Raw genomic sequence first — 14,748 nt, 5'->3', positions numbered from 1 at the left:
TATATATATAGTCAACAATGGTCGATAGTTTGGGAACAGGTCCATGTTTTGTTTGAACATCTATCATCAAAGGAATATCCTTGGTCGTTAAAAACAAAACGTCCTGTTTATCTTTCCATTTTCCGATAACTACTTTTGTATTACTCTGTAGATATTTCATGTCACTTCTTTTTAATTTGGCATCGACTACCGCTTTTGGATTATGTTTCCTATTGGCACGTAATGTTGCGACTAAATGGTTTTTCTTATTATTTAAATCATGGGCCAAGTCAACACTCGTATAAAAATTATCAGTATATAAAGTTCTGCCTGTATCTAGAAGCGGTTGCATAAGTTCCATCACCTCTCTGGATGTTAACGACTTTTCAGATGGTTGCATCTCTTTCCACCGTACACTTTTACGTCGTACGTATATCTGTTTGCAGTACATCTGACGCAAAGTTTGTGTCTTTTTTCTGGAATCTATTGCAAAAAATTACAATGGCACCATAGTTTTGTCAATACATAACGATTCTCTAGGAGTATATATTTTCTGAAACTTTTCATTTAGTATTTGTACAAGAGGAGAAATTTTGTAAAGTCTGTTTCCAGTTGGGCAGCTCTCGTTATCTGAAATGTGAAAGAAATGTAATATTATTTCAAATCGACTTCTACTTATTTCACACATTTTAGAAACTTTATTCTTGTAAAGTAAATTGTTACTCCAATGATCTCTAAGATCGGGTTTTCTGTCTAACCCCATCCAAATAATGAGAGCCAAAAATCGAAGCAATTCTTCTCTATCAATTGGTCTCCAGTTACTCATAAGCGAATTTTTCGTTATTAATTCATTTACAATACCAGCGATTATTGTTTGTTCGGCGTATTTATTATTTTCAGTAACCAACAAATCTTGCACTTGACGGTCGATAAATAGTAGGTAGAAATCTAATGGTTTGTGGTCTGTAAGTTTTGCAATTTCTTCGTGATTTATTCCTGAAGTAAAGTATAGTTTGAATTTATTGATATCATCTGGATTTGGCACATCGCTCCATGTTATTTTATTTCTTGATACAACATTGTCAATAACAGCTTCCAGGCTAACGTTTGCAGATTCAGCTTTTTCTACAAAACAAAAAATAGTTAACTACAAACAAAAATTGTGCATTCCTAAATAACTTACCTATCCTACTTGTATCAGGCTCTTTTTGGTTAGATCTAGGACCTGCAGTAAATTTTTTGCAATTTTGTGTTTGTTTGCAAATTTTAACTTTTTTTCTACGAGACTCATATTCACTACTGCATGAGTCTGAAGAACCATCAGTAACATTTTTATTGTACACTGGATCGGCATCGGAATTATAAAACGTACTTTTAGGCATACTGATATCACTAAAGTCACTCTACTCGGCAATTCTGCCAAGTTCGTCTTCCGATAGTCCTTTACGGAACATGATCTTCTTTTTTTGTTCCACTTTTTAACAAAAAACTGAAGAGAAAATAGTCTTAGCCTCGTTAGACGTTCGAACCGATACTGACTGAAGTATGTTAGAAACTATAACCTAACCTGTTTGTGAAGACCTGGTTTAACGGACCAACCTCTGATTTTGTTTACCACAGACCGTTTACACAAATTTATACAAAAGAAAGCACGGCAAATGCGATCCTCGACGAGCCACAGCTTTAGGAACACGACACTTCACTGTGGCTTGATAGGTACACACATTCCCAGATAAAACTAGAGTGTGTGCCATTATAGTACACATGGGGCTTAACGTGTTAATATTTAATAAGCAACCAGTTTTAAGTCTCCTTTTTAAAAGCTATAGAGTAGCCAAAAATTAAAAGGATTTATTATATTAGGCTTTTTCTTTTTTCACGGATAATCTATTTATTTCCTATGTATTGAGTTCATATGTTTCATGCCGAAACTCAAATAATTGTTTCAATTTATCCAAGGTCTTAGCAAATTTGACAAACCATTAACGATTTTATTTGACTAAATCAATTTTTTGTCCAAACCTTCACCTCTATACAAGATTAAAAACCTTGGGTTCTTGTTTTTCCCATTCTTTTCTTTCATCCATAACAAAAAACAGAAAATAATCCGGTCTGTTACATTTTTTAGCCATCTCGCAATCTCGATAACTTCTACATACTGGAAAATTACTAGTTAAGTCAGATAGGAAGATTAGAAGTCACAGGAGACTAGAAGATTTATTCAGTTTTTATTGGTTTTGTTTCTTTTTGGGTTTTCATTCACCAGAATTTGGGGATTCAGTTCAATAGTTGGGATTGAAATAGTTGAGAACTCCTCCAGTGCCGTACATATTGGAACCAGCTACTTGGAACCGGTCGTTACACCTCAATCATATTATGTGTTTGTGAAATTTTTCTCTTTATTTTTGATAAATTCTTATAACTAACTAATTTCACCTAATAATTAACTATATATTTAACTATTTAAAAGGGGATGCTGTAATACCTCCATAATCTCCTAATTGTGACACATTTTTAATTTTTAGTTATAGATGTTTTTTTCCTTTCTTTTAACATACAGAATTTAAACGAAAGCTTAAGTGGAGAAATACTCTTTCTAGTAAGCGAGTAAATTACCTTTTTTTAAATAAATATGTAGTTTGTACTTTTCTTATTACTTAAATTACTATTATGGTAAACATATTAGTTGGCTGGCTATTGTTTTTTTCCTAGTTAGGTATTCTACAAACTGTACATAATAGGTGAAGGGTGATATATGTTAAATTAATTGTAAATTGCATATTTTCAATAAAAAAGTAGGCATTAAATTGGATCGTACATTATCTCTTTTATTAGTATCTTTTTTTTTTTCTTTTACTTTCATAAATTAATTAAACTCAGCCTGAGTTGTCTGATGGGTGGATTGAGTAGCTCATCGGATGACGCTGCCGGTCCCAAGCCCGGAAAAAGGAGCTATGACGACACGCTCTATAACAACGGAGAAACGAATTGGTAAACGAAAACCTAAACACCCCATCACAATAATCGCGTGCTGGAACATAACGTCGTGGAACGGAAGAGACCAGGAGATCATAATAGAAATGAAGAAACACAATATTGACATCTGCGCAATCTCCGAAACTAAGAAAAAAGGCAAAAGAACATCAAAATACGGAGAGTTTACACTCATATACAGCGGAAAAGCTAAACAAGAGAGGATATTCAGAGGCGCAATTTTGCTGCACGACAAATACACGCAAAGCATCGAAGATATCAAATACATCAACGATAGGTTATTAAGAATCTCTATAAAAATGCGTAATATCACAACACACCTGATAAGCACATATGTCCCTCATAACCAAGCCCACAGCAGAAACTGAAAATTTCTATTAGCAACTACAAAACACCGTAGATAACATAAATGCTAAACACAAAATTATCGTATTCGGAGATCTTAATGAACGGATCGGAAACGATGTCATACCAGGTATAAAACAAAAGTACAACGAAGAAACAATTAATGAAAACATCGAAACACTAATAGACTTTTGCGCTAGAAATTAAATGAGAATCAACAACACATACTTTCCTCATAAAGACCAACATAAATACACTTTTAACAATAATCGAGTCCAGCGATCAATGATAGATTTTATAATCACAAATTGAGTGGTAACACCGTCACAAGTACTTGATGTCAGAGCCTTAATATCTGCTAACCTGGGGACCGATCAGAACCTTGTTTTATGCAAGATGCTACTAGAACGTCCGCAACGAAACAGAATACCCCCAATGATCATCGAAAAACGCAATATAGAGTCGCTAGCAACAGAGAGTACAAAACTCCTTTATAAAACAGGATTACCAGCAAACTAAAAGAAATCGAGTTACAACTAGAATGGGGAGTAGAAGATACTTGGCAAAAAAACAGGAAATGCATCAACCAACCAGCAAAAGAAGCAATTGGAAAGCGGAAAATTAACACGAGGGCGATAAAACACACCAAATCGTGGTTTTATCAAGAAGTAAAAGAACTCGCTGAATTAAAACGCAAATGCTACTTGAGATATAAAAGCACACAATCGGAAGAAGCTCTCGCAGAATATGTCCAAGTAAGAAATGAAGTAAACGCAAGAATAAAATCAATCAAAAGAGAACATTGGGCTAAATTCACCAGCGACATGGACTACGACCTACATGGTGCCCAAAAGAACGTATGGAAAATGCTTCGGAGCAGAAGATCAAAAAGCTAAAAAGCAGAAAATTACCTGGAACAGATGGTATACCCAATAAACTCTTAAAATATGGAGGTCCTGAACGTGCAAGTAAACTGTCACAACTATTTAACAAAAATCTTAAATGACACAGAAACACCAGAGGAATGGCAAAAGAGCATCACAATCCCCATATTTAAAAAAGGACAAAAAACTTGCTCACATAACTACAAAGGAATAACCCTCTTAAATAAAACGATGAAACTTTTCACGAGTATTCTTAAGGACAAATTGAAAAGCAAATTACTAATGCTGAAGAACAACAAGTTTTTACAAGAGGGCGGTCTATAACAGATGCAGTATTCATAATAAAACAAATAAAAGAAAAAGCTATAGAGTTCGGCATGCCACCGTATATTTGCTTCATTGATCTGACGTTTGACAGGGTTCGCTTGGGAGACATTCTAAATATATTAATAGAAAATAAAACACCGACCAACATAACAAAGATAGTCCATAACCTAAATAATAACAATGTAACCAAAGTTAGAGCAGGAGACCAATTCACTGAAAATATTCCAATACTGGGAGGAATTAGATAAGGCGACAGTTTAAGCCCCTTATTGTTTAACCTACTCATGGGCAAAATTATAAACAAAGTAACATCTCTCAATCTCGGATACAGAATGGGCAACAAAAGAATTGGTATGGTGTGTTACGCAGATGATGCAGCAATTATTGCCGAATCAGATGATCTTCAGAGACAGCTCTTTCAGTTCTTTTAAATAAGCCGCCAACTAAATATGACCATTTCTACCAACAAAACTAAATGTATGACAATAGCAAAAGATCCGCTCAGATGCAAGTTAGTGGTTGAGAACAACCCCATAGAACAGGTGATGCTATTCAGATATCTGGGTATAGATATATCAAGTACACACAACCCAGTAAAAGACCTAAGGAGTCAGATCAACAAAGCATCCGCATTGTCGGGATGTCTGCTGGAGATAGTCTGGTCAAATCCGTATATGCGCACAGATTGATCATGACATATGGCATAGAAGTGCGCGAAGATACCAACAAAACTAAACAGATGCTAAGGGTTGCCGAAATGAAAACGCTAAGAACAATAGTGGGAAAAACTAGAAGAGACATGGTGAGAAATACAAACGTCAGAGAACAGTGCAAAATTCAAGATATTGTAAGATAGGGAAGGCAGCGTAAGAGGATGTGGTACAATCATGTAAGACGAATGGATGAGAATAGACTCCCAAAAATTGCCCTAGAAAAGAACCGTCCCGGTTCAAGACCTCCCGGAAGACCACCTAAAAGATGGAGGGATAGTTGGCAATCTACCTCCCAGGAAATTAACCAGAGGCAGCTTCAGAATTAAATAAATTGAAAGATCTCAAAAAAAAAGAAGAAGAAGAAGAAATTAATAATTAAAGATAAAGATAAAGATCTTGATACTTTACTGGCCCCCACAATTTTATTTTTAGTTCGTCCTTTACATCACTACTCTTTTCTTGTTCACTTTTCCTTAATTCTATTAGTTTGTCATATTCATTTCCAGGTTACTGTCTTTTAAACGCATGCAAATTGGCTGAATCCTTCCTAAGTTTAATTGGTCATCATCTAGCATAGCCTGCTAGCCATGTTGCTTTAAGTCTCAATATTGTGTTGTGAGCACAGCTCTTTTATTTTTGTTACATTGGCCACTACATCCGCCAATCCTCCATTCTTGTTAAATTGGTGCTTACCACAAAAGCGCACATATACAAATGGTTGTACAACTTGGCAGTAAAATTAAAGACCTTATAAATTTTTCTTAGATTTGTTAAATATATAAAACAATTTTAATAAACAGTGCAATATATTTTAGGAGGTGAAGCTGTTTCTAAATTCGAGTACGTAGATATCGGAGATGTCCTAGAATTCAATTTTGGAGTTCAGCTAGGAAACATTATCCAGGGCAACCAACTACTCCACATCCTTAAAGATTGGGGGTCACCGTCTTGGTACTTGGTAAAAGCGCAAGATGGTGTTGTTTTTATAGACAATCATGACAACCAAAGGCTTCAAGACACTAGAATTCTTTCATTTAAGAAGCCCAAATTGTATAGAGCTGCTAATTCTTTTATGTTAGCACATCCGTTTTTCACCCCTAGGTTGATGTCTAGCTTTTTATTTGAAGATCATGATCAAGGGCCTCCTTCGGATGAAAATGACGACACTACTTCACCAGGTAAGCTGTTTAAAAATCTATTTTTCTACTTTATTTATTTACGGTAAAAAACCTTTTTTTCTATTTAGTATTCAATCTGTTACAGGTATCGTGATACCTTGACTTCTGTAGCGACAAGTTAATTACGAATAATTAAACTTTTGTATTCAAAAATTAAATAAAATAATCTCATATTAAAATTTACATTTTTGCAATTGGTTATACACATAAGAAATAGAAATGAAATAAAAATTGAAATGTGTTTCTGAATTACGGTTTTTTTTGTATATATATCACGGACCGATGCAAATGGTGTCTCAATAATTACTAAAAACTAAAACTCAACACAGAACACTCGCTCTTTGTTTTTAAAAGCCAGGCGCTAAACTTTTATTATCGGGCTGGTCGCGATATTAATTTTGTTTCCCATAAATGCAACGCACTCAAAATGTATAATTAAAGTGTCGAGCATATCTAATATCTGTAGAAACTAAACATATTGAAAAAACACATTTCTATTTCTTATGTATATAAACCATTGGCGAAAATGTAAATTTTAATATGAGATTGTTTTATTTAACTTTTGCATACAAAAATTTAATTCGTAATTAGCTTGTCGCTATAGCCTTTTTAAAAACAAAACAAAAAGAACTTTAAATTTATGATTGGGTATGTATCAATTGTCAAAAAAAATAGTGCTAACTGTCATAAGTCAATACTAAATTTTAAAACTTTGAGAATAATTAATATGACAGCTAACCACTCCTTAACATTTATAATTTTCCTTATTACAATTTCTTAACTTGTCTTAAAAGCAATTATTGGTGGAAAATCTCTATTTTTACATTTAAAGTTTAACAAAAAAATTACCTGAATTTCACTAAATGTTATTTTTTCCCTTAAAAGTTCTGGGGTTGGAACTGGACTCAAATTCACTGCAACACAAACAAATGCACTGCGAAAATAGTCTGGAATGACCTGGGACAAACAAAATGAGGGTGGAAGCTGGGTACTGGGACGCAACCTTTGAAACTTGGCTTCTTAAAAACTCAAACGCAATGGAACTATGTGGGTATCTTTTTAAGTTGTTGTAAATGTCGTTCTTCAAATCCCTTAGGTGAGAGACGGCACGAAACAAAAAGGGTGATTACTCTTATTTAAATCGACACATTACATTCGAGTATAATTCACTTTTTTTACAAACAAATTTGCCGGTTACTTCAGACTACTCACGCCGTGTCTTCTCTCTATAAAATCTCAAACCCAACTTCTTAAATTTCACATAAAACTTCACACTGCTACCATAATACACATTTTTCTATGACAAAAGACAAAAAACGAAAAAATATTACGAATTTGAAGAAAAATTTTGACTGACACCGAAACCAACTGCTTTTGACAGCGGCCTCACTGAGAGTAAGAGTCTTTTAAAAATCGTTTACCCAACTAGGTATAAATAAAGCATAAACCAACATATTCCTGTTTAGTTGACGCTCAAAATATCCTAAAGCGGCTTCACTATCAAAGAATACCGAAGAAATAAACATCTGTGATATATAAACAAACTTTAAAATGTGTTTATTATCAACTCCAGCGACGCAAAAGGATTAAAAATACTTTTTCGAGGTTTTAACATATTTAAGGTGATTTAAAATGCTACAGGCTTTCTTGTAATTAGTTTTTCCTGGTCTTTTTGTTCCTTTTTTATTTCTTCTCGTATCTTTGTTACTACCATGTAAGGATCGCTGCCAATATCGGGTTATCTGTGTAGTTTTGTATAAATTAATTTTCTTCTATTATTGCATTTTGCATTATTTTTAAGTATACCTTGTATATATATTATTTTCCTACATAGAGTAGATATATTATTTTCGTGATTGATGACACCCTGTGCGACATTTATTTCTTGGTCATATTCATGTATTTCCTTCTGGCACGGATGACCATAACATATTATGATCATCCGTGCTTCTGGTAATAATATTTTAATTAATAGAAGTGTTATTTTCTTACATTTGTACATTTTTTTACATGTGTACATTTTCTTTTACTATGATATTTTTTAAATATATCATTATTAGAAAATTTTGTTAATTTCTAGTACAACAAGATGTAATTCTAATCTCCAGGATTCAATCCAGATGGATCTTGCAACAATGGATGGGTCTGTGAACATCGGTGGCATCAGATCTACAATATGGTCAGATTCAGAAATGTGTGCTTGGGTACAAGAATTACCAATTGGTGGGACAATGGACAGAACCAGATAGCTTTTGGACGAGAAAATCAAGGATTCATAGCAATGACTATAGGTAGGTTCGTATTTAAGATTTCAAGTCCTTGGTAATGCGGTACTGCTTAAAAATAATAATCATGTGCCTCTTTCTTGTTTCCATTTACATAAATATTGTAGAAATTATACCGTAATTTTGTACTTCCGTTAGTTTTAATGATATTAGGATCTCTTTATTATTTATATGTATTCTGTATTTTGTGGATGCTTTTTTGTATAATAGGTTAGACGATACATGTATTTAAACTTTTTTCAAAATTTGAAACTTCTTCTTCTTTCTTTTATGTAGGCTTTAAAGCCTGTTTCCTGTTCAATATTAGCCTCCTAAATTTTTTAAATTGTCGCACTATCTTTGCTTGGTCTGCCAATACTTCTTCGTCCATTTGGTGACATCTCGTGCTATTCATACTATCCTATCATCTGCCTTCTACTAATGTGTTCATTTCACTCCTGTTTCCGTTTTCTCACCCATCCATTTATGTCTTCTATATTACATGCTCTTCTTATGTTTTCGCTTCTCTCCCTATCCAACAGACTTTTCATTGATATTCGTCGAAGTATTTTCATCTCTGTTGTTTCTAGTAATGGTCTCGTTTTAGATGTGTCAGGTCTTGTCTCCGCCGTTTGTGTTAATTGCTGCTTTATAGATTCTTGTTTTTGTGTCTTGTTTTAGGTGTTTCTTCTTATAGATTGCATCATTAAGAGATCCCTCCGCTTTACTTGCTTTTAAGCTTTGTTGTCGTACTTCTTTTTCAACATCTCCGTAGCTAGTTATACCTATTCCCAGATATCATTTTTTAAAATTTTTTATCAAAATTTGAAACAAAAATGTAAATTAATGTCAAAATTTATAAAATATCGTTTAAATGTTTATGTTAGCATATGGTCACGCTGGCCATTTGCCGGCATGTGTTATGTTGTCTAATCATAGGTCTTTTGTATATTCCTAATTTGATCGATCCATCTTGTTGGAGATCTTTCTCGTGATCTTCAGTGTCTGCTCTTATAACATGTCCAAAGTTATGACTTTGCTGGATAGCCAAGTACTTCGTAACATTCTTCTCTAACAGAACATTTCAGTGGCGTCTAACTGTTTTTTCTCCGCTTGTAATAGGGTCCAAAATTCACATTCAAGTGTCAATATTGGGAACATTAAGCAGTTGTTCAACCTCATTTTTAGAGTTCGTAAAATTTGAGTGTCCTTCCATATTTTGGTCATCTTTCCGAAGGTGACTGGCCTCACATCTACGTTTTATTGACTTCTGTAGCGATCCTGTGTTTGTGATCAATGGTCCCAGATAAAAATTTGAGCTCATAACCTCAAACCGGTCAATCGTAGTTATGTGTGGATGATTGTTATGTAGTCTATTCATTATTATGATCTTTGTCTTTAATACGTTTAGCTGCAGACCAAATATTTACCGCCGTAACTTAGGTACATAAATAAAAAATAGCGACAGTAATGATTATAAAGCACACTCAGTGGTACTTTTATTGACCACTAGATACGACATTTGAATTTGTTTTAGAGGGAGATATTAATGCAATCCTACAAACTTCTTTACCACCTGGTACATACTGTGATGTAATTTCTGGCGATTTAATTGATGGTGAATGCACAGGCAAGGTGGTTGTTGTGGACCAAGAAGGAAAAGCTGACATTTATTTGGATGTAGACGGAGAAGACTATATGTTGGCCATACATATTGGGGGTAAGTATTGATATTAAATACTACGGTACTAAATATTTTATAGTAAGCTTTCAGAAAAAAAAATCACTTCGATTTTTTATAAGCTACATTTTACCCTTTAACAGTATTTTTGATAAAATTTAAAATTTTTGGGTTAATCGTGAAAAATCGATTAATTACATTAGAAATTGTGAAATTTTTAATCACAAATGGGTGCAAAGAGTAGAATACTACAAAAATTGTGTACGAAATAAATACTTAAAATGTTAAACAAATAACGAGCTTTTAAAGCACTTTAATGATTTAGTCGCAGTGTCTGTCGATAGCACCCTGTTGGTTATATACGTTGATTGCTAAAAACCCTCAAAATGTTTAATACAGAATCCAAATTAACAACTATAGGTCCCTTTATTTAAGTCAAAGACAAAGTAAAAAGACACATAGCAATAGCAAACAGTAGTAGTTTGCTATTCCTATGGTATTGCCATAGTCTAGTCAGGATAGCATTTGACCTCGCATAGCGAGCTGCCCCAAATTTTATTATTCAAACCTTTAGGGAGGGTCCATAATAGTATAAATTTAAAATTACGACTGCATTCCACCGTTGTATCAGCCGCCATCTGGATTTTAAAGGAGAACCGTTTTTGCTTAATATCTCCGTCATTGTTGTCGCTGACCTGAACCCTCGGGAATGAGGGAAGGTGGTCCAGTCGCACTATCCATAGCTGAGATGGACCGGAGCAGGTAAGGGTCATGGTCCGTGGACATATAGGCCGTATATGACCACAAAGCTAGAGAGAAATACCTTTTTAAAGAAATGCAAATAAATGTTACTAAAACTAAGAATCTCAAACGAAGTGTTAATTAGTCTTAGAACTAAGAATCTGCAAACAAAGTGTTAATTATCTTAGAACTAAGAATCTGCAAATAAGGTGTTAATTAGTCTTAGAACTAAGAATCTGTAAGAGAAGGTTATTAGTTATCACACCTAAGACTAATTAATGAAAAAATAAAATTGGAAAAAAGAGTGAAAATTTTTCTTTTCCAGAAGTCCCAAAAATTTCGGAAAACAAGTGTAATTTCTAAATATCTGATTTCGTCCAAAATGCGATAGAAGTATTTGTTGCATTGTCTTCGGGACGAATGAACAAACACATGTAACAAAATATCAATACAAAGCGAGTTATTGACAATTTTCGATTATCGAAAATTTCCTATCGAAAAAGTCGATGAGACCTGAAATATAGAAAAATAATAAGTTATTTTTATACCGAAATATTACAAAGTCCAAAAGGTACATAAAATGTTAGGAAAATAATCTAAGTTATTTTTATACCCAAAATATTCAAAGTCCCTAAAAGAGAAAAATATTAGTAATATTTCAAAGTCCCTGAAAGAGAGTAAATATTAGAAAAATATCCGAGAGTAAGTCAAAAAGACGATTTAATTCGAAATAAAATATTTCACGAGAAATATCCCAAGTCGAAAAGCTGAAAGAAATACAATTTAAATACAAAATCAGACTAAGTCTCGCTAGAGAACTTAGGAAAAATTCTGAAATAAAAAGGATAGCGGTTAGGTGTAAATAAAAGCAGAGTTTGTAGGAACTTAATCAACCAGAAGGTCTGTATTGCCAAGAAGGCTGATTCTGCGGACCCTGTCCTAACGAGAACGAATTGTTGGCCATCGTGCACCTATATTTCTACGCAATCAATTAGGTCAACTGCTCCATGGCGCTCTGCCATTGGAGCTTGCACGATAGCCAATGCTCAATTTCGGGCAATACCATCGGCTGCAATTATGTTGCAATTTGACCAATGGTACATCCGGAGTTGAGCTGCAATTTCGGGCAATACCAGTGGCTGCAATTAAGGTTGCAATTTGACCAATCGTAAAGCCCGAATTTTGCTATTGGCGACATTGCCAACTTTTAGACAAAAGGGTGAGGACCGAAATTGTAGCAAATGCAATTTCCTACAATTTCTTTTTTACAAAAATTTTTGAGCGGTTGATATTTCCAAATTAAGAAGGAAATAGTTGAAGGGGGAAGTATAATTATTCAATTATCTCGTTTATTATTAACTTTATTTATTTATTAACTCAGCGAAGTTAGAAAGAGAGGTGAAACTTTGAAAACACTTAAATTAGGGCATATATTTTATCAGATTAGCTCTGAAACTAGATCAGTTGGAGGCATCGGTTTCTTTGTCCATAAAACAACGCGAACAATATAATAACCATCCAAAGTATATCATCTAGAGTTGCATATCTTATTCTGAAGCTAAGCAGTAGATATCAACTTAAAATTATCCAAGTATACGCTCTAGCAACAGACCATATTGACGAATAAATCGAAATGTTTTATGACGATATATCTATTGCGCTTAATGACTCTCGTACTTAATTCACAATTTTATGAGGCGATTTCAATGCGAAAATAGGTGTAAAAGAAGCAGAGCTAGAAACAGCCTGCGGAAAACTCGGTTTCCCAAGAAGAAATGACCGAGGAGAAACGCTACTAGGATTCCTACTTCAGAATAATTTATTCAACAGGAACAGCTTCTTTCACAAAAAGATGCACAGAAGATGGAACCCGAAAAGCCAAACGGTAGAACAAGGAACGAAATCGACTACATCATAGGTGGCAAAAAACAAATAATTAAAGATGTAATAGTATTCAATAATTTTACCACAAGCAGTGACCACGTGACCACAGAATGATACGAGCGATAAGTCCAAATCAACATAAAAAGAGAAAGGAATATAATAATAAAAAATAAATCTCACGGTATATGAACATTACCATTAGATATCAACCAATACCAGGCACATATCAATAATAAGCTACTACTGCATAAAACCTCCGAGAACGATCTTAACGACTTGAATAATTACATCATAAATGCCTTACAAGAAAGTTACCGAGTGCACTGTCCTAAAAGAAAATGAGATAGTAAAATAAGTCAATATACTGAAACACTTCTGGATCAAAGAAGACAAATGAGAAGCGATAAGAATCCAGACAGCCACACTCTAAAAGAAATGAATAAAACTGTTTCGAAGGCAATCATGAGAGTTTTAAGGAAAATTAAAACCGATAATATTAAACGTACTGTACATCAAAATAACAGCCTAAAAGTTCTAGGTAGAAAGCTAACGAATGGAAAATGTGAAATTTATAAATTAAGATACAAGCAATATAAAATAATATCACGTAGCAACGAGTTAATACATGTCGAAGAGTTTTACGAGGAATTATTAGGAAGTAGACGAGAAGATCAAACAGGAATACAATCAAAGAAGATCATGAATGAAGGTTCCGAACTAATGCCAGAGCTAAAGTTAGATAAGATTCGACAGCGTTGGGAAAAATGGATTGAATTTAATTGAATTAAATTAAAGAAACTCTTTAATATATGTTTGCAGCAAAGAGAGGTGCCCAAAGAATGGAACAATGCTATAATCATCATTTTGCATAAAAAAAGAGATAGAACAGACTTAGAAAATTATAGACCTATTAGCCTCTTAAACCGCATATACAAGCTCTTCCCTAAATAAAAATGTTCCTTCGCGTAGAAGATATATCTTTGAATTAGGTATACCAACTATGCACATGCACAGTTCTAGATATTGTGAATTTTATTAAAATGCACAGTATAAGATGGGCTGGAAACATTGCTAGGATGTCAGATAATAAATAAACAAAGAGATTGACATTATCAAGCTCAGGGGACAGAAGAAGTAGCGTACGACCGCGTAGAAGTTGGATTGATGATGTAGAAGAAGATCTTAAGGTTCTAATGGTAGAAGATGAAGGAAAGCTGCTAGGAATAGACGGGAGTGGCGACAGTCTGTGAGCAGGTCAAGATCCACAAATAATTGTTGAACCAATTATGATGATGAGTGACTTAGGTATAGTAATTTAACATGGAGAAAACAAATATATAATCCTATGAGCTATACGTGAACTACAACTTTTAGCGCCTAATATACCAAACTCTATTCAATACGACAACCATCTGATTCAGTACGAATCTGATTCTAATGTTTAAACTCATAATATAATTATGTTTACTATACCTGTAGTCTCAGTTTCAGCTGAGTACTGAGTAGTCAGTAGCTTCAGCAGAAAGAATTTGTTTAAGTTAAAAATTATTATCTAAACATTACTTGAGAAATAGTATGAAATATGACAAATTGTCTAATTTAGCAGTCAAGACTCAAAACATAAATTACAGATCCTTACTAGAGAATCTTGGCAATATACAAAGCCGATATTATATTTTTGAAAAAATTTGTAACTACGAATTACAAAATAAACACAAGTTAAATACAAAATAAACATATTTTCCCAATTCGGTTTGC

At 33.7% G+C, this 14,748-nt stretch overlaps 1 protein-coding gene across 1 annotated transcript in view; it reads left to right on the top strand.

Annotated features, from left to right (window-relative positions):
• The window catches only part of LOC140449530 (alpha-amylase-like), a 265,425-nt gene that overhangs the window by 9,184 nt on the left and 241,493 nt on the right, over positions 1–14,748 (top strand). Inside the window, exons 5-7 of the mRNA XM_072542729.1 lie at positions 6,058–6,420; positions 8,529–8,711; positions 10,222–10,404. Coding sequence (XP_072398830.1) covers positions 6,058–6,420; positions 8,529–8,711; positions 10,222–10,404 — 729 coding nt within the window. The remainder of the gene's footprint in view (positions 1–6,057; positions 6,421–8,528; positions 8,712–10,221; positions 10,405–14,748) is intronic.

This window comes from Diabrotica undecimpunctata, chromosome 1, assembly GCF_040954645.1.
Source record: "Diabrotica undecimpunctata isolate CICGRU chromosome 1, icDiaUnde3, whole genome shotgun sequence".
NCBI classification, from domain to species: domain Eukaryota; kingdom Metazoa; phylum Arthropoda; class Insecta; order Coleoptera; family Chrysomelidae; genus Diabrotica; species Diabrotica undecimpunctata.
This window is presented reverse-complemented; position numbering and strand designations above follow the sequence as displayed.